The following is a 21,092-nucleotide window of genomic DNA, read 5'->3' as shown; positions in this document are numbered from 1 at the left end:
TTTTATTTGCAGTGGGCAGTGGTAACGCAGATTCTGAGAAAAGGAGGGGCAGGTGTAGGTTTCTGGAAAGAAGTGAGAGAGAGAGAGAGAGAGAGGTGAGAAAGAATTTTAACTCTGGTGTTTGTGGTAGATCAGAAGGGGAACTGGCTGGCAAGCAGAGTGCCTGATGAGCCGTCTCATTTGGACAGCCTGTGATAGACATGAGGAATGATTTGGGGGATAGGAAGACTTCAGAAGTGTAAGATTAGAATATAAACCTGAAGGGACAAGGATAGAGACCTTCCCATGCTCAGAACTGGGAGGTGCTCAACTGTATCTTGAAACCTTCCTCTCTCCACATACTCCTACTATGGGTTCTAATGCTTTGAGTTTTATTTTAGCCGTGTGACCTTCAGTCTCAGCCTTATCATGCACTCTGCCTTCTCCAGGTGACACCTGTCTGTCCCTTACACATTCTGGAGAAGACAGCTCCACCTTAGTTACCTAATCAAAAGAAATTACTCTCTTGCTGTAGAGCTTCAGGTCACGTGGAAGGGAAATGTGTTGTCCCAGAAGAAGCCAGTTTGGTAGCAGTCAGTAGGGCTGAGTAGTGGCTTCATGCCTGTTCATAATGAGGTTTGGCAAGAGTTAGAATATGCAAGAGTGAGAAAAAAGGAGGACTTGAGATAAATGCATCTTGTTGAACCTGGGTGACTAGTAGAATGGTGGTACCATTAAGAAAGCGGTAATAAATTAGAGTAATTAGGTTGATGAATTACTGCCTTCTCAAGGAGGCTAGATGATGTATATAATAGGCACCACTCTGATATTTGTTTTAGTCCAATTTTACCTGGAAACAAACGATAGAGACTTATTCACGTGAATAGTTCCATCTAGATTGCACTAAGCATCTGACTAAGTCTCTTCATCTCTAATATTTCTCTCTTTACACATATTAGTTCCAGTTAAATACTTTGATAAGGAAGTTTCCCTCTCCTCAAGTCGTGAGCATTGCCTTTATCATTGAAAATTCTGTTTGGAAATCAATGAAAACCTAACCCAGCCTGGTTTAACCTTTAAAGAGAGAGAATCAGTTGACATAACTAAGTAGTCCTTGGAGGACCCTTTGGCCTCAGGCAAGGCTGGGGCTTAAAAGATTTGTCCAAATCTCTCTCCACTTCTACTGTTTTTTTCACTATTGGCTTTATTTTTCAGGAAGCTTCTTTTTTTAAGAGTTTTGACATAATTACCAGCAGCTCCCAACGCTATATATTTTCAAGTATGACCTAGAGGAGAGTAGGCGTCTCCTTCCCAGAAATCTCAAGGAAACAAAACAAAACACAACATCCTGAACCAATTATTGCCTATATCTGTCCTGTACTAAGTATATAAAATGAGTATTCCAGTTCTCTCCTCTCTTCATGCTTCCATTTACACTGTTCTCTCATTCAGAAATGCTTTTCCTTCTAGCCTACAAAAAACCAAATCCTTCATTTGTCACCTCTTTCAAGAAGCCCTTCTTGGTAATACCTGTCATACATTTCTTTTTCCTTTAAATTTCCATACTCTTTTATTTAAATGTGCTTTATGGCACTTAGCACATTCTTCATTATTTCAGTATTGGGGGTACATGTGTTGCTCTTCTATAAGACTTAAGCTCCTTGAGGGAGAAGCCTATGAATGACCAGACTCACAGCACCTGGAACTGCTTTGCATGTTGTAGTTGCCCAATAAACCTCTGTTGAGTGGATAAGTGAACACATCAAGCTAAGTTATATTTCAATAAGATATTTGTTGACAAAATGCATTCGTACAGATGACATATAGCATGGAGAAAAATCTCACCAGGGGTTCTCTTTCCTCCTACTAGCTCGTTTGTATCCAGGTGGCATTACTTTAAAGTAAACACATGGTGGGGGCAGTGGGCGGGAGGAGAAAACAAAACTAGAACTCACAGCCAGAAGGGAAGTAAAGGCAATGGACCAATTGCCATTATAACAATTAGAAGAACCATGTGGGTTTGGAATGTATTTGAGTCTGACACCTTTTCTGGTAACCTAGTAAGACAACTTTACCCTCCTCTCTTTTCCCTTCCTGGATCAAGGTCTAGCTTGGGACTCAGAGCAGCCCTACTGATTAATTCTGCCCTAAGAATAGCTCTGTCAATTCTAACCAGAAAGCTTCCTTATCTGCTTATGTGTGACCTGGCATACATTTCTATATTTGACATGTACTGTAAACTTGGATGCCAGTTGAGTCCTGTTCCAACCTGCCCACAGTCTACAGACTCTCATCTTTTCATTTACAGAGCTTCCATCCGGCAACGCTCCAAGTCTCAGCTTTCTTACTTGGTACATGAGCCTCCGTTAGCTGTTGTAAATCATAGATCTCTTTACGAAGAAGACAGAAAGGTCAGTCGCCAACCACTCATGGGGGGATGATCTCCCTTGACTGTGTGCCCTTTAAACCTAGAATATGAGTTTTCAAGGCCTGTATCTAGTAATATTTCACTAAGTCAAAGTAAATGGAAGAACCTGATGGAAACTTTAAATTTTACACCATCTTTTTTAAGAAATAAAGATTGATTAATTATTTTTAATAATACATGGTAACCAAAACTCGGCAATTTAGGGTTAATTAATAGTTCTTAAATGTACCATTCTAATAAACACGGGCAAATTACATGTACTTAGCAGATTATTTGATTATGTAGATACCCTTTAAAAGTTTTTAAGATTATCTGAAGACTTTTTCCCCAAATTTTTAAATTTGTTTCTTAAATTGTAATAACCTTGGCAAAGGTGTTTGATCAACAGAAATGTTTGATAAGGCTAGCCTTACACAAGTAATCACAAATTTTTTTAATTGACAAATAATTGACATGCAACATGCTATTAGTTTCAGATGTGCATCATGATGATATGATATTTACATGAGTTACAAAATGACCCCTGTGATAAGTCTATTTACCATCTGAGGTAACTAATCCATACTATTAATCTTAACATGATTCGAAACAACACGAACATGAAGGAGATAGGAGAGGAATCGACACATAGAGCAATATAAAACTTCCTTCATCGGAGTGCATGTATCCAAAGGTTTTGTGGGCACTAATTTTCACACAAAGTGAATGTGACCCTCCTCCTCCCCAAAGCCTTTCTTAATCATTGCACTTTATTCTCCAACCCTGACGCTCTCACTTTTGATCACCCATGACTCTTCACTTGACTCTTTTAATGGCAGTTTGATTATTGAACTTTACTTGAAATCATGTTATTTTATCCCCTTACTAAATTATAAGCTTCTCAAAATTAGGGACTATATATTATTTGTGTTTGTTTCAACCTAGGCACCTTACCCCGTGCCCTGCACCTAGTAAGTTAGAAGTTTTTAAAACTAGTATACAAATTGGAATTTCTATGATAAAATAAAGCCTAAAGCACAATATTTATCAAAGGAAATAAGTCAGAGGATAGTTTAAATGCAAGCACATTTATTATACATGATGTAATTTCAAAGTGTGTTTAAAAATTGCAATGTGAGAATTCATTTTGGAAGTAATTGCAAGCGTTGGTTCACAATGACAAATTCGAAAGAGAGTGCAAGTACTGCTATGACCTTATGACTAAGAAGGATCCTTAAGGTTCTCTTTTGGTTTCAGTGCATTAATAATGAATAAATAGAGGTCCGGCTACCTAACGGAGTTGTTTTAAGTAAATTTCATAGACGAACTCTTTTTCTCGGGTGCAGCAGGATGAGTCACAGTGCAACAAAATATTTAGCAAGTGCGATTGCTTACTGCGTTTCTCCCATAAGGACTCGAGTCCTCTTCTAGTTCTACAACAGAAATAGGTATTTCATTGGCATTCATGGTGCTGCCACTAATAACTACAAGGGATATAATGTAAGGAGTTTAATAGAGCTTCAAGGGAGAAAGAACCAAATGTGATGTTGAAATTTCAAACATAGCAGCACCAATTATATCCAATTTGTGCATTTTTATGTTTTGCTTTCCTCTGGGCAAACATTTGACAATAAAATCAAGAGAGTTAGGAGGAAGAAAAAGAAAATCTGATTGTGTTGTTATTGTTGAAACAGGTAGATGGCCTGATACAGTTGCAGAGGATGATCAATTCCCTGGAGTTCAGATTCCTGTGGCATCTTTGTGATGCAGGGAAAGCTCCAAAGGGAGTCATTGCAATAAAAGGAAACAAATCAAAAACAGAGTTTCATTTTAGAGATAGAAAAATGCTCCATATGATGACCTACTCATTAGTGTTATAAATCAGAATGGAACAATTAAACTCAATTGAATGTTACTCAGTATAATTTTTTTAAATTAATTAATTTATTTTTTCAAATACATTTGTTTCTGCCTACCCCCCATTTAAAAGAGCTACCTTATATTTTCTTTCTAGTTAAGGGAGAAAAAAGGAGGAAGAAAATGACAAGGAAGCCAAAGTGATTCTGCTAAAGCTCCAAAAAGAAAATATCTTATGCATCTATTAATACTGTTTGCTTGTATGATATTTATATTAAAGTCTTCTAGGTTTAAAAACACAAAATATTTTTATGAAGAAAACAATGGAATCCTAGGGTTAATAAATTTTAACTTGTGGAATTTCTAATCCCAGTAAATTATAAAGAATTTCTAATATTTGGGTTACTTTAATCTCAAGTAAATTTTAAAGTATTTTAATAGCTAACTAAATTCTGCAAGCTCAAGCACTAGTGAAATTCTTCCTTTTTAGAAGCTGTAACCTTACCTTCCGTTAATGGGGGAAATGTCCTATCTTAACATTGCAATGCAAAATGTTTAATTACATAAAGAAGTTACTCCACCTTGTGGTCTCTTAGAGTTTTGACTCTGCAAACTTAGAAGAGACGGTTTGGTAAGTCTTGTCATGAGCTGGGCACAGAGCAGAGACTGCAGCCCATTTCTCTTCACTCTCCAAGCCGTACTTTTGGCTCCCAGGAAGGGGGTCTGATGTTAGTGGTAATGCTGATAAAATTCATTTTATGATTAGGGGAACCCTGAGGGCTAGAGGTTTCAGTCTCTGAAAACTAGGCATCTCCTTCAGGGAAACTAAAAGGCAAGGCAGAATGTAGGTGTGGGCAAAGGAGGTTATAATAATAATAAATAATATAATATTTAATAAATAAATAATAATACAGGAATAAACTCTGTGTTTCACATACTCACAACTGTAAATCTACTTCCACCCATCCCTGTATATATGAAATCAAGTCAACCTTGTTGGGGAGGAAAAATTTATCCCTACCTCTCATGGTTCCTTGGGCTTTGTTGAAGAATTAAACTGACACATGGGGTCTCCATAAGAATATGAAGCCCAAAGACAACCAGGCAATTGAGGCTTGTATGTCTTCCAGAGCTAGGGAAGTGGGTGGAGGTCTAGGACTTCAAGTGACAGGAAGACAATTCACAGGAAGATAGGAAAAGCAAATGTTTGCCAGGCAGTGCACAGACAAAGGAATACAGGGGGAATTTTAAATAATTAGGTTTTGCTAAATTCCCCTCAGTCGACCACACCTAGCTCACATTCTTTGTAGTCATCTCTGGCGACATCTCCCTTCCTGGAACAGGCCCCCTATCTAAATTCTTTTAAACAAAATTTTAATAGTTTATTGTATTTTTTCCATTACCATTTATTCCCTTACACACTCTTCCACCTCTATCCATCCCCTCGCCCCTGCAATCACCACACTGTTGTCCATGTCCGTGAGTTATTTTTCTTTTTTGCTCAATCCCACCCCACCAATTCCCCCCGCCCAGCGCTGTCAGCCTGCTCTCTGTCCATGAATCTGTCTCTATTTCGTCCGTTAGTTCAGTTTGCTCATTAGGTTCCACACATGAGTGAAATCATATGGTATTTGTCTTTCTCTGACTGGCTGATTTCACTTAGTGTAATGCTCTCCAGGTCCATCTATGCTGTTGCAAAAAGTAAAATTTTCTTTTTTATAGTCGAATAGTATTCCATTGTATAAATGTCCCATAGTTGTTTTATCCACGCATCTACTGATGGACATTTGGGATGCTAATCATCGGAGAAATGCCAATTAAAACCACAGTGAGATATCACCTTGCACCTCTCAGAATGTCTACCACCAATAAATCAACAAACAACAACTGCTGGCAAGGATGTGGAAAAAGGGAGATCTTTTTGCACTGTTGGTGGGAATGCACATTGGTACAGCCACTGTGGAAAGCAGTATGGAGATACCTCAAAAAATTAAAAAAGGTGCTGCCTTATGACCCAGTGGTTCTACTTCTGGGAATTTATATGAAGAAACCTGAAACACTAAATTGAAAGAATATATGTACCCCTATGTTTTTGCAGCATTAATTTAAATTCTTTTAGGCAGTTAGGGGGTGGAAAGCTGTTCCTGAAACTTACTTCTTAAAAATAATCAGCCTAAAATAATCCTCATGCTAAAGAAACATATTTTTGGGCTGTGAAATCCTGTTCCCCTAAAGTTTTAAATATTAGAAACCCATCACTTCATCATAGTTAGCTTACGAGATAGGGTTTAGGCATTTGATTAAAAGGCACAAGAGAGACAGGACCCATCAAATTGACTATCAGTATTTATTCATTTAAAGAATCTCTGCTTGCCGTAATTACCATTTATTATCATCAACTCTGAAAGTCATTATTGAGGCAGGAGACTATAAATTGGCATGCAGGAATCACTGTCACAAAGCATAGAAAGAAGGACATAAAATTTAAGTAGGAAGTTATATTTTCACCTATACAAGGAGATGGAAGGAAGGAAACTGGGAAAAGCCCAGTGTCTAGCGTCTAACCATCAACATAGTAGGTAAACAACCAGTATTTTTTAAATAAATATTTTGTTGCATATATGTACCATAGCCACAAACGCTTCCTTTATTTGTTCATCTAATAAACATCAATTGCACATTTATTACATGCCAGGTATTGTGTCAGGGATGCAAGGATGAATGAGGCCCGCTGTCCTTCTCTGTGACCTTCTCCATGTCCTTGCTGGCAGGACACTTCTTTATATATGATAAACAAATGAGCGCTGTGCGACTCAGCATAGCTGCAATAGAGAAAGAAACTCTGAAATGAGGAAACACATGAATTTTTGTAACTTTCTCTTTCTCTTTGAGTTACTGGTTTGCCGTGAATTTATTCATCTTTCATTTCTTCATCTTAATTCATTTTTAGCTTTTTTTTTGATGAATAAAATTGTCATTAGCTTTACAAAATCAGAGATAAAAAGCATTCTTTACATAATGACCTTAATTATATATTTTTTTCCTTTTGTTCTTCTACTATGCTTTTGGCAATATCAAATGAAAGTTAGTCAAAAGTCAACTACTTAGGGACAGAGTTCCTGGTTTTTGCATCATTTAGTCTTTATAACCACATCTTTTGGGGGGTTAGGGAACAGTTTCCTTTAAAGTCAAATGTTGAGTAACTGCGGACAAAAGAAAACTATTCAAATTAATTAAATTTTGCTTCTTGTTAGTTTATCTTGGAATGAGAGCTACTAGGCAAAGTTACTTCATAGTAAGTAAGGCTTTTAAAAGCCTTAGATATTGTTATGTAGGGTTAGGGATATCTTCAAGTATCAAAAGGCCAGAGAAATTTCTGTCATGTAAAGTCATGAAAAGGCCATCCTGTGTGAAGGTGATGCCAGAAAATGCTGTAGTTTAATGTTCTGGCTGACACTTTCCAAATGTATAATCATGGAATCCCAGATATTTAGTGCTGAAAGGGGTCTGAGAGCTTGTAAACAGTACTTTTGAGGATCTCACAAAATGGGCCATGTCACCAAATTACCCAGGGATTTTTTTTAATCCTCACCCAAGAATATGTTTATTGATTTGAGAGAAAGAAAGAGAAGAAGGAGAGAGAGAGAGAGAGAGAGCGGGCAACATCAATGTGAGAGAGAAACACTGATCAGTTGCCTCCTGTATGAACTCACTCTGAGGATCGAACCTACAACCTAAGTATGTGCCCTAACTGGAAATCAAACCCACAACTTTTTGGTGTATGAGATGATGCTCCAACCAACTGAACCACTTGGTCAGGGCCTGAGGAGTATTTTTTTTAAAACACAGAATCAAACTTAGACTTACTAAATTAGAATTTCTGGTGGAAGAACATAGAAATTTGTATATTTGATCATAGATCCACATGAGTCTAGTGTGCATCCAAATCTGGACACCAGTCACTGTTGAGAACTGTAAAGGGTCTGATATTTTGCTCTATTGCAAACTATCAAGTTAGCCTGACACAATTTCACAGATGCTGGCAGAATACACGACACTCCTGAGTCAAAGACAAAAGATTTTGTTAAAGCAATATTAGTAGCCAGAGCACAGCATTTACACTGGTTCCCAGCCCAACCCCCACTTTCCGTAAGTTGATGCAAACGGGGCCAGATGATACCAGTAACTGAAGGGACGTGTGTTACAGGAGAGGAATCCCCAGCTTGAGGAACCTGACTCTTCTAATAGGTAGTACGCACATCTGACCTTTTCTTGGGATGGAGACAGCATCTGTGTCTTCCAAGGCTATTTGGTATACATCCTTGAAAAAATAGTCTGAGCAAAGGTAATCAATGCTTCTGTTCACAATATGTGCAGAAACATGAGAGACCCATAGAGAATTGCCTCCTTAGCCCAACTGTCTCATTTCAAGGATCAAATAACTGAGACCCAAAGAGCTAAAGTGCTTGGTGATATACTCCATTGTCAGCTGTGTGGGGCACAACCAAGAATCCCATTCTTTCTACGCCTATTCCACTCAGCTTTACTAGACTCCATTCTTCCTCTCTGGCATTGATTCCTAGATTTACTAAGCTGTCAGAAGTAAAATAATTGAACAGAAGGATTTGCTGCATGAGTGAGTAGTAATGACAAGTGCAAATGTTGAGGGCAGGCCAAGAGAGAACTTAAAATGAAGGCAATAGCACATCCATCTCCAGCTAAGCTGCCTTCCTCAATCTTATTTGGCTGCAACTATAATGACATAGACATGATACGGGCGTTTATTTAAACTGAATTGTTTTATCAGCAAAAGAAAAGCATTCCTTGCTCTTGTATGTTCCCAACGTTCAGCTACCAAAAGGGTAAACTGCTACATGTTAATGAAAGAGAACACTAACTAATAGTTTTGTAGTCAATTTCCTAGAGCTAGCTTAGTATATTTTAATGGAAAAAATATAAAAATTATTACAGATCTATATAAGGCACCTAAAATCCTTTCTCAAATAAAGTGGGTAATAAATTTAAAAATTATTGAATAAATGGGCCAAAGACAAAGCACTGAGTAATATCTATAGCAAGGAAAAATGATGGTAAAAATGAGGTTCTGAATATAATATTTGCCTTTGAGAAGATAAAAATTTTCTGGCTCTAACTCTTTAATGGCAAATAAAGAGAGATCAGAATAGGGAAATACTGAAATAATTTTCACTCCTTGTGAACAAAATGTAAAATTGAGAAACTATTTAGGTTGCAATTTGTCCTTGGGTACTAATTAAGGAAACCTCACAGAAAACATGTAACTGATAACTGTTGACACTATTTCACAAATTTTAAAAAATATTTTGCCTCGTTTCAGATATTCTGCCTTGCCTTAAGAACTTTGACATACCTTGAAAATTTCACACATCCTCAAATTCGTCAATACTACTATAACACAATTATTTTTTTAAAATCAGAGGTTTATTTTTCTTACAGATCCAACATATTTATTATTCACTGAGAGTTGATACATATGCCACTGTGAAATATGAACTGTAAGCTCACTTTCAGATGAGCAGTCTCTCTGGGCTCCTCTCTGCCAGTGACAACGTGAGCACAAGAAGTTCAAAGCCATTTCTCACAAAATAACAAGTCAACACACCTTATAGATCTTTCAGGTCACTCGTAACCAATCAAACCATGACTCTTATATCTGTGAATGTCAAAGGGTCTACTGCATTAAAAAAACAAAAGAGCATGTGAAAATATGTCCATGTGTACATTTGGATGATTAATCATACCCTCTCTCCCCTCAAGGACAAGAACCTTCCCATGGAAGAAGAAATTGAACCTGCCCCGGTCAGGAGGATTCTGAAACTCAATGCCCCAGAATGGCCCTACATGCTGGTAGGGTCTGTGGGTGCAGCTGCCAATGGGGCAGTCACACCCCTTTATGCCTTTTTATTCAGCCAGATTCTTGGGGTAAGCAAACAGCTCGACGAGCTTTATTCTCCTCACCTTTTGTTCTTCTCTCCGTCGATGTTGTCATTTTCAATAGATTGGCTCTTGAATGTATTTAGGGGCTTCCCTCTCATCTCTAAAGAATTAAAAATGCCTCCAGTATCCCTACACACTGAAGGTAAGAAGGAGAAGTGAAGCCTGGCCATTGGGGCTGGCAGGACACTCAGTGTCATCGTGCCTGTGAAAACTGCACCACGGCTGCCAATGCAGTGTTAGGAGAGAGCAACTTACCTGCACGCGAACCAAATCAGAATGCGGGCAGGTTTGCTGAATAACACAAATTCAGCAGTTTGTATTTTAGGGCTAGTTTGATCTTGCTGAATTGCTGTGGTACAAAGTTTTAATTATAATAGCAGGTGTTAGTGCATGTTGTATAATTCTCTGCTTTCCTACTGATTCCATCATTGAAATTGGCAGATAGAGAGAAAATGGGAAAAGGAGAGAAAAGTAAAAAAAATGGCATGGGAAAAGATGAAATTTACTTGTTTTCCACTTCCTAGAAGTTTGATATTCTCCATCTGACTTCATTGCTATAATAAAAAATAACTATAAACATTAACTAGATACTGCCTCAGCACTTTATATATAACAGTTCATTAAGCTCTCCTAATAACCATCTGTGGTAGGTATTCACATTGTTCCCATTTTACAAAGGAGCCAACCAAGGCATAGAGAACTTAGGATCACAAGTAGTGAATCTAAGATTCAAATTCAGGCAGTGGGACTATAGAGTCAGGTTCTAATGCAACCTTATTGTTGTGAAATTATTTATCAAAATGCTATCAAGTTTTCTTAGTTGAAATTTACACACACACACACACACACACACACACACACACATTCTGTGAGGTCAACAAGAAGGCAAACCTAGGACCTAGAGAACTTTATTAACTTGTTCAAGGTAACACAGGCATTAGGTGATGGGGCCAGGACTAGCACCCAGCCTTTTGGAAGCCTAGTCGAAAGGATTTGCCAGCACACCACACTGTCAGAGCTTGGTAAGAGTCCTGTTTTAGTTCTCTTCTCTCTCTCTCCTTTCTCTCTCTCTCCCTCCCTCGCTCCCTGCCCTCTTCTCCCCCTTCCTCTCCTCCTCCCTCTCCCCCTCCTTCTCCTTCTCTGGCTCTCAGAGCTCCTGACCAGAAAAAAAATGTTCCCACAGACAGGAACTGTATGGAAAGACCTGGAGAGTAAACAAACAAAATCAGGTCAATTGAGTAGGGAGGGCTCCTGGCTTCAACTTTCACACTGCCCCCTTGTGGTAAGTGAGGAAATCATACTCATTTCAAAGAGGAAATTGGAAACACAGGGACCTTCAACTCTGGTAAATGGAATTTCTGGTTATGTAAAACCTTTATGCTGAAAATCTTTTAAATAATTAATTCATATTCCTTAATGTATAGTAAGTACAATATCCTAAAATAATAGAAATGACTGATCAGTCAACAGATCCTTGTTATCTCCCCTGGACACAGTGCTAGGAACTTGGAAATGCAGCATCAGTCATGGTGTCTTCCTTAATGGAGTTTTAAGTCTACGAAGAAGAGAGACATTAAACAAACAAACCAAAAAAATCCACTCATTATTTCACCACTTAACAAACATTTATTGATTACTTATTGTTTACCAGATCCTGTTGCTGTTGGGAATACAAAGGTAAAGGAGAAAATCACAACCCCTCTCTGCTCTCATAAACCTGACATTCTAGTAGCAAGAAGCTCTGGAAATGCATCGCACTTAGCCGTGATGTGGATGTAGAAGGCATAGGGGATGGGGTTGAATCTGTAAGACCCAAGGCTATACCAAAGATGTGTGCTTTTAAAATAAATCCAGGAGGTCAGCATCTTTGTTGATCATCTCTTTTTGTTTTATAAAAGCAGAGAAAGGAATATACCCACCCAGCTTCACCTTATACATGAGCTTTTGTGGAGAGAGTCCTGGTTTCCCTGTCAGGAAAGAGTCCTGGTTTCCCAGTCCTAATTTCTTTCTTCTGAAACTGTCTGCTAGTTACCTACCAAGTACTGTATTTGTTTTATTATTATGATTTTTATTTTGCTTTTGGTGCAGAATTCAGCAATTAATATTAAAACTAGCTGAAACCCTTCACTGCCATGATAACTGGACTTAACCAATCATATGCTCTGGGTTCACATCATGCCACTTATCTGGGCCTCTGTTTCCTGAACTATAAACTGAAGGATCAACAGAGATAATTTCTAAGATACCTTCCAGCTCTAGTGGTCTATGAAATGGCCAAGACAGAAAAAACTTGATGATTCAGCTATAATCCCTGCCCACCTAGAACTCCTACTGGTTAATGGTGGAGAGAGTATTCTCTATGACCTTCTGGTCACAGCCAGAAATCCTAACAAGCAGCCTGAACAATTAAGCTTTTCACTTAAGTGCTGCAGGACCAGGGTAGCAGAGTCTGTTGGTGAAATCCAAAGCCTATTCACGGTTAATAGTCTCACAGGGTTATATTTGCTACAGGATGATCGTAAACAAACTTTTTTTCTCTCTGGTAAAGAAGATTATTTCTGTTTGTCTCTTGGCATAATTATCAGATATTCATCAGTAGATTCATGATGTTTTTATCCCATAAGGTATAATCATGAGTCATATAATAGCCTGTTTTTAATTGTGCTATTTTAACTCTGACATATCTAAAGGACACAGTATTCACATTTGGAACATGGACTCTGCAAATGCCTGGACATTATTAGGAGCCTGACTGCTAGTCTAGGGAAGCCTCAATGTATATGCAAGACATAATTTATCTGATTCACATTCCCTGGGTCTTTTTGACTTGGAAAATGTGCCCAGTGTTCCAAGCACAGCAATTTGGATGGGAAAAGGCCTAAAGTGTGGAGTCAGCCAGTCCTGGCTTGGTATGTAGTAGGTCTTTGCTCTGTACTTCCTGTGAGCATTTTGGCAAGTGGCTTCTCCTTGATGAAACTTAGGTTCCTCATCTGTAATAAGGGACAGGAAAATCAACTTCACCTAGTTGTTTTCAGAAGGCCAATTTAAGAAAATTCTCACTTAAGTTAAATTAGGTTATTTAACACTTTTGGTATCTGGTAAATAGCAAGAGTTTAATGAATGTAAATTTCCTCCTTAAACAAACTTACAAGAATGGTCCTGATATCTGATCAAATTACAGCTCCTCTAAGAACAGAGGAACCATTGATGGCTAGCCCTTTGGGTTGCAGATGCAAAGAAAGTAGAAAGAACTCGTGGGGCAGAATTTTGTGAAAAAAGACTATGGCTTAGATAGATGTCCAATCTTACATTGGACAGTTATGTGGATTTAACATTAGTCAATTATTCTTTTATTAACACTGAGAAGATGAGTAATACCAAGAGCCGAAAGGCACACTCACAAGAAAACCATTGCACTAAAATCTGAAAAATAAGCATTTCCTTATCCAGTCATACCACCAGCTACATGAACTTGCACAAAAGACTTGATGTTTTGGGCTTTAGTTTTCCATCTATAAAATAAGGATTAAACTGGCTCATCTGCAGTTCTCTAGTCTGTGAGATGGAAATCATGCCATCACAGCTTGGGTTTGCAGGGGATTTGTCCACTGCTTTCAGAAAGCAAACTGAAATAGATTTTTAAATTCCTGAATTTTTAAATCCTATAAAGTGAAAATGTGAGCTATTTTATGGGGGAAAGGATGACTGCGGTGAGTTCTGAGCCCACCGTTACCTGTATTAAGGACCAGGAAGGCTCTAGAAATGTTTTGTCCTAGAATCTCATTAATCTGGAAACTTCCCTCCACTTTGGAACTTATTATACATTGTTTTCAGAAGATTTATTTGGCATATAGCAGACACTTAATGTTTATTGAATAAATGGTTTCCTTTGAGCAATAAATAAGGATTTATTGTACAGTTCTATAATATATACTTTTTTTCTGAACTCTCACAGTTTCCTCATTTAGTCTGAATTAGAAAGGTTTTGTTATACCTAAAACCCATTTCACTGTGGGGAAATGTCATTAGAATATGCAGCTGTTCTCTCCATTTTCTTATTGCAATAGCTTGGTCCTCAATCCACTACTCGAGCACATCTGTAAATTCAGAAAGTAGGTACCGGTGAGTACAGTTTACTACTTCTTATAGGCTAAGAAAACCCACTCACAATTTTCATAGTTTTTGAAGGGATTGTTTACAGTTTCTGGTGATTTAGAGGCAACAACTTCAGCCTCAGGTGGATGGAAATATTTTTCTTTCCTAAACCAATTGCCAATTCCAGCCAATGCCTTGATAGCTAGTTGCTTTTATAATGATGGGGTGTGTGTGTGTGTGTGTGTGTGTGTGTGTGTGTATACACACACGCGTGCGCATGTATGCATTCTATAAAACTAATGACAGGCAATGTACCCGAGTGGAACATAATCTTCACTGCATCTGTTATTGAAGAAAGACCCAGGTTACAATATTTGAGTTTTTTTCCCCAGCTAATGTCCTTAGATTCTCAAGTATCTCCTTCCTTCTCTCCCTCTTTCCTTCCTTCCTTCCTTCCTTCTTTCCTTCCTTTCTTCCTTCCTTCCTTCCTTCCTTCTTTCCTTTCTTCCTTCACTTTCTTTACCTTATTACATAAAGGATTTGAGGCATTTCATCATATTTTTCATCTGTATCAAAAGAAAGCCAACATAATTGCCTACATCAAGGAAAGAAACAAGCTGAAAATTCTGTAAATCATAACCATTGGTTTTCATTTTCCAGGTTTCCCAGAATTAAAGTACATGTACTCCAATTTAGCTTTGGTTTAATTACTAGGAGGTTTAAAGTGAAATCATTTTTAACTCTATGTTTAAGAGAAATTTCTAAAAGAAATTTGATTTCTTTTGCTATTGTTTGTGATAATAAAGTTACTTCCTTGCTTACTACTTGCAAAGACTTTTTCACTGCCTGATAAAGAAGAGCAAAGGTCGCAGATCCATGGTGTGTGCCTGCTTTTTGTAGTGATGGGCTGTGTATCCCTTTGCACTCAATTTCTGCAGGTAAGGAATTTGATTTTTAAATAAGTGATTTAGCTATTTCCATCTTTTTAATATTAACATATCACTAAAGACTCTTTTGTGGTCTAGGGATATGCTTTTGCTAAATCTGGAGAACTCCTCACAAAAAGGCTACGTAAATTTGGTTTCAGAGCAATATTAGGGCAAAACATTGGCTGGTTTGATGACGTCAGAAATAGCCCTGGAGCACTGACAACAAGGCTTGCTACAGATGCCTCCCAAGTTCAAGGGGTAAGCTATGGGTGGGGCAGGGGATATGAGGGGTGTGTGCTAGGGCTAGAGTAACTGTAGTAGACTTTCTTTCTTTGGAGCCTTTGGACAATCACCTATGTATTTCCTATGAAATAGGACCTCGCAGGATTTGGACACCCCAGAGCCACCTATTCTCCTATTTCCAATGCTGAGAAACAGTAGCTGAAAAGCACAGTGTCTGCGAGGCAGTGCCCAGAATCAGTGTTATGGCACGAGTCAAAATATGTCAGGGTTTTGGATTCCTCTGAAGTCTAGCAGTTAAGGAGACTCTTCTCAGGACATTCTTCAGCTCGGAGGCTCAGATTCCACAAGACTTACTAGGGCTCCTCAGAGAGTGGGGGCAAAGGGTGTATGGGGAAAATCCTCCCTACCGAGCCTGGTGCATTCTTTGTTATGTTTTAGTTCTCAAAGCATAACCATTGGATTATCCCAAAATTATAATCATTTTGAAAGGTTTTATATGCATTATCTTACTGCTTAAAGAAAAGTCTGTACCAATTGACTCTCATCATCTGAGTATTCTAGTGTCCAGTTCACCTTACTCTTGAAGTAAAGTTGAATAAATAAGCCATAATCTTTTCTATTCCTCTGTCCTTCAATCTGCAAGGGGCCTTTAAAGGTTATTCAGTCTCACCAGAATTCAGAGAGTGGCATCTAATTATCTCACAAAAATTTTATTTATCCTTTAAAAAAAAGTTTCTAAGAGTTTTCTAATATTTTTTTAAATGAGATTATTAACCCAGGTCAAATTTATTTTAATATTGGTATAAGGTAGGAATTTGGCTTTTTTCCTTCAAGATGAATAGGAAGTTCTCAAAAAATATTTAACATAGATTTCATTTTCCATTGATTTGAAATCTTCCTACCCTTTGTGACTATCAACTTCCCACGTACATGTAGAACTACTATATAGGGATTCCATATTCTCTTTCATTGATCAATTTCATTTATAGTTAAATTAGTTTTATAATTAAAATAGTTTTAATTATTATAACTTTTATGATAAATTCTTATTATCTGGTAAGGCACAATAATTTTCTCCTAATAAGGATTAATACACTTAATAATACTAATATGTGTTGTTCTTCTAAAACTGATAAAATTGATAAAATTACGCTTTATGGCTTATCTATTCCTGGACAATTGATTATTCTAAATACTTTAATATCATCTTGACTTCTTAAAAAATTTCATCTTGATTCTAATTAAGCACACACACATACACACACACACACTCTCTTTCTCTCTCTCACAGATGGCTTTGTACAAATACCAAAAGTTCCCAAGAGAGACAAAACAAACAAGACCTTTTGGTTTATAGCAAGATTTATAGCTATATTAGTATATTCCTCTATCTTGTTCCTTTTTCTTATTTACTTTTTTACTATTTGAATACATATTTATCTCAATTCTATTTTCAAATGAATGTTGTAGGTTGAAACTAAAACTACCCTTTTTTGTATATCTATCTTATAGCCACTCACTTTTTCAAGTTCTCTTATTAATTATAATTTTTAAAAAGTTAATACAGTCTTTTGGATTTTCTAGGTACATAATCAAATTATATGCAAAAAAGATAATTTTATTTTTTCTTTTCCAATATTTGTAGCAATGATTTTTTTGTTTTATTTTATTATTAGAACTTTCAAACATTGTTGAATAAGAGTAATAGTAGAGGGAGTATAGAAGATTATCTTAAGCTAAATATTGTAGAAAACCATAAAGTAGAATTATTGGGCTGCATAAATTTTTCAGCCTTTTTAATAAAATAATCAAAAACTAGAAAAATATCTATAACAAGGATTAATATGCTTAATTAATATGTGTTGTACTTCTAAAATTGATAAAAGGACAAAAATGAATTAATGAAAAATGTTAAAAATAGATATATGGATAGGCAATTCTTCCCTCATAGGAGCCTCCCTCTAGGAGCCTAATATAAGCAGAATCATACAAAAAGGAAGTTAATAAATGAAGATTTGTTCAACTTCACTAATAGAGCTATACTAATAAAACAATGAGATACCATTTTGCACCTATCAACTCAGTAAAACTATCATGAATGATAACTTCCTGTATTTGTGAAGATGAAGAGAAACTGACACTAATATAGTATTGGTCACAGTATAAAGTCTTTCAACATTTTTAAGACAGCAATCAGGTAGGTAAACCCTCTGACCAAAATTTATGTATAGTAAATTTTCTCTTATTGTGTGCATTGAAGGAATATTTTTTGTATTGACAAAAAAAAAACTAATAAATCCTGTGGAAACTATCTGAATATCTGCCAGTGGGAAAATAGTCAAACAAATCATGATACAGCAAAATGAAAAAATATTAAGCAGCTATTTTTCAAAGTGCCATATATAATAATCTGGAACAATGGTTATGCTATACTAAGTGAAAAAAAAATCAAAGTACAAAGTAGTATGTAGAGTATGATCCTTTTTTGTGAAAACACATATGTTATATATACACATATACATGTATATATACACACCCTAAGACACTATATATGTACATATAGATGTATAGTAATACAGCCTAAGACAGTATGTATCAATTGAATAAAATGTAAAAGGAAACTAAATAATATCCTGAAAAAAAACTGCACAGCTATTTTTCAAATACTCCTTTCCAACCAGAAATTCTTGTTTAAAAAATTGTGGTAAAATATACATAACATAAAATTTACCATTTTAATAATTTTAAGTGTACAATTTTGTGGCATTAAGCACATTCACATTCTTATGCAACTATCACCACTATCCATATCCAGAAAGTTTTCATCAGCCCAAATAGAAACTCTGTAACCAATAAATAATAACTTCTCATTGCTCCCTTCTCTCTCCTCCTGATAATCACCATTCAACTTTGTCTCTATAAATTCTAGAAGCCTCATATAAGTGGAATCATACAAAATTTGTTCTTTTGTGATCTGGCTTATTTCACTTAATATCTTCAAGTGTTGTTCATATTGTGAAATATGCCAAAATTGCATTTCTTTTTTAAGGGTCAAAAATATATCATTGCATGTATAGGCCAAATTTTGTTTGTCCATTCCTCCATAGATGGACACTTGGGTTGCTTCCAGCTTTTGGCTATTGTGGATAATGATGCTATGAACATAGGTACAGAAATAAAAAATTCTTAACTTTTATTTATTTATTTATTTTTAAATCATGTTTATTCTATTACAGTCTCCCCCTTTGTCCTCCTCCATCCATCCCACCCCAACCCCCTACTCCCACAGTCAATTCCCACTCTGTTGTCCATGTCCATGGGTCATTCATACATGTTCTTTGTTTAGTACCTTCCCCTTCTTTCTACCATTGTCCTCGTTCCCTGTTCCCTCTGGTCACTTTGAGTCTGCTCCATGTTTCCATGCCTGTGGTTTATTTTGTTCATTAGTTTATGTTGTTGAATAGATTCCACTTATAGGTGAGATCATATGGTATATGTCTTTCACCTACTGGCTTATTTCACTTAGCATAATATTCTCCAGTTCCATTCATGTTGTCGCAAAAGGTAGGAGTTCCTTCTTTCTTTCTTTTTAAATGCAGATTTTATTTACTTATTAATTTTAAATGTCAAAATCCATTATAAAGTATTATAAAATTGAAATCCATTATAAAGTCTCAGCAATTAAAACAATGTAACAGCACAGAAATAATCAAGTAGGTCGATGAAATAAAATGAGCATTCTAGAAACAAATGTATATATCTAACAATGTATGATTATTATGATTATATGATTATATGATAATGTAATATATGATTAAATATCATAAATATCATTTAATCATAACTATATGATTAAATTAATATTTCAAATCGATGGGGAAAGTAAGGCATATTCAACAAATAAGGTGCATGGCCCATTATTACTTGAAATAAAACAAACATAGAGCCCTATTTCATACATTTTACAAAAAATATTCAGGTAAGTTAAAAATCAATATGTAAAATCTAAGGAGTTTTAGGAGAAAATACAAAATAATATTTTTCTTACTCTGAAGTCAAATATTCAAACCAAGAAGCTATAAAGTAAAATATTGACAATATGACTATATTAAACATTTAAGACTATACAGTAATATACATATTAAAAAAGTTAAAGGACAAGTAATAGAAAAGGAAAGTATTTGCAATACATCTAAAAAAGGGTTAATAGTTGTTGGGATTTTTTTAGGGGAAAAAAATCTACAAACATTTAATCAAAAAATTGATAAAGAGTACCAAAAAGTCATTTAAAGCTTTTTAAAAATAATAGAAATAGGCAAGAAATATACAAAAACAGGTTTATTTTCAACAAATAATAAAGTAACAACTAAAATAACACATCATTGTCACAATCAGATTAATAAGTGTTAAAAATATTGGTAATATCAAGTATTGGTGACTGTGAAAGGAACTGTGTATTCATTGACTCTTTTTCTTCATCTTATAGCAGTCCCTTTAGCATATCTTGCAATGCTGGTAAGGTGGAGGTGTATTCTTTTAGCCTTCTGTTGTCTGGGAAACTCCTTATTTTGCCTTCTATTTTTATTGAGAGCCTTGCTGGATAGAGCAGTCTTTGTTGCAGGCCTTTGCTTTTCATGACTTGAAATATTTCTTGCCATTCCCTTTTGGTTTGCAGTGTTTCTGTCGAGAGGTCAGCTGCTAGCCGTACAGGGGCTCCCTTATATGTTACCACATCTTTCTCCCCTGCTTTCTTTAGGATTCTCTGTTTGTCTTTGATATTTGCCATTTTAATAATGATGTGTCTTGGAGTGGCCTCATTGGATTCCTCTTGAATGGGACCCTCTGTGCTTCCTGGACTTGTGTGACTTGTTCTCTCCTCAAATTAGAGAAGTTTTCCATCATTACTTTTTCAAACAAGTTCTCTAACCCTTGCTCCTCTTCTTCTCCTTCTGGTATCCCTATTATATGGATATTATTATGTTTCAAATTGTCCTGCACTTCCCTAAACACCTCTTCATTCTTTTTGAGTCTTTTTCATTTTCTTGCTCTTTTTGGGAGCTTTTTTCTACCTTATCCTCCAGTTCACTGATTCAACCCTCTGCTTCACCTAGCCTGCTGTTGAGTCCTTCTACTGTGTTCTTCAATTCGGAAATTGTATCCTTCATTTCCTCTTGCCTCTTATTGATAGTTTATATGTTTTTTTTTTTCATGCTGATACAGTTTGCAATAAGTTCCACATAGTTTCCCTGTAGCTTTTTGTAATCCTGAGCTCACTGAGCTCATTGAGCTTCCTTAGAACCATTGTTTGGAACTCAATATCTGATAGTTTACTTGCCTCTATTTCTTTTAGCTCTCTTTCTGGGGCTTTCTCCTTCCCTTCAACTGGGGGATGTTTCTTTGTCTTCCCATTATTTGTGAGACTCTTCTTTTTTGCTTCTGCTTCTTAAATTGATCTGTCTTGATTTCCTGACTTTGTGGTGTGAACTTCTATGGTAGAAGATCACTGTTTTTACTTTCTGGATCTGCCTCTGATGATGTCAGATGTTGACCCTGTCTGACCTTAGGCAGTCTGTTCGAGACTTGCAGGAATCTACTGTCTGTGGCTG

At 36.3% G+C, this 21,092-nt stretch overlaps 1 protein-coding gene across 2 annotated transcripts in view; it reads left to right on the top strand.

Annotated features, from left to right (window-relative positions):
* ABCB11 (ATP binding cassette subfamily B member 11) overlaps positions 1-21,092 on the top strand; it is a 101,106-nt gene that overhangs the window by 59,348 nt on the left and 20,666 nt on the right. For both annotated transcript variants that reach the window (XM_054562324.1, XM_054562325.1), the window contains 4 exons: positions 2,288-2,390; positions 10,040-10,204; positions 15,148-15,252; positions 15,340-15,501. In XM_054562324.1, coding sequence (XP_054418299.1) covers positions 2,288-2,390; positions 10,040-10,204; positions 15,148-15,252; positions 15,340-15,501 — 535 coding nt within the window. The remainder of the gene's footprint in view (positions 1-2,287; positions 2,391-10,039; positions 10,205-15,147; positions 15,253-15,339; positions 15,502-21,092) is intronic.

This window comes from Pteronotus mesoamericanus, unplaced genomic scaffold (genome assembly GCF_021234165.1).
Source record: "Pteronotus mesoamericanus isolate MK-2021 breed Mesoamerican mustached bat unplaced genomic scaffold, CSHL_Meso_final scaffold_651, whole genome shotgun sequence".
In the NCBI taxonomy this organism is placed as follows: Eukaryota; Metazoa; Chordata; class Mammalia; order Chiroptera; family Mormoopidae; genus Pteronotus; species Pteronotus mesoamericanus.
Note: the sequence above shows the minus strand (reverse complement) of the source record. Positions and strands in the feature narration are given on the sequence as shown.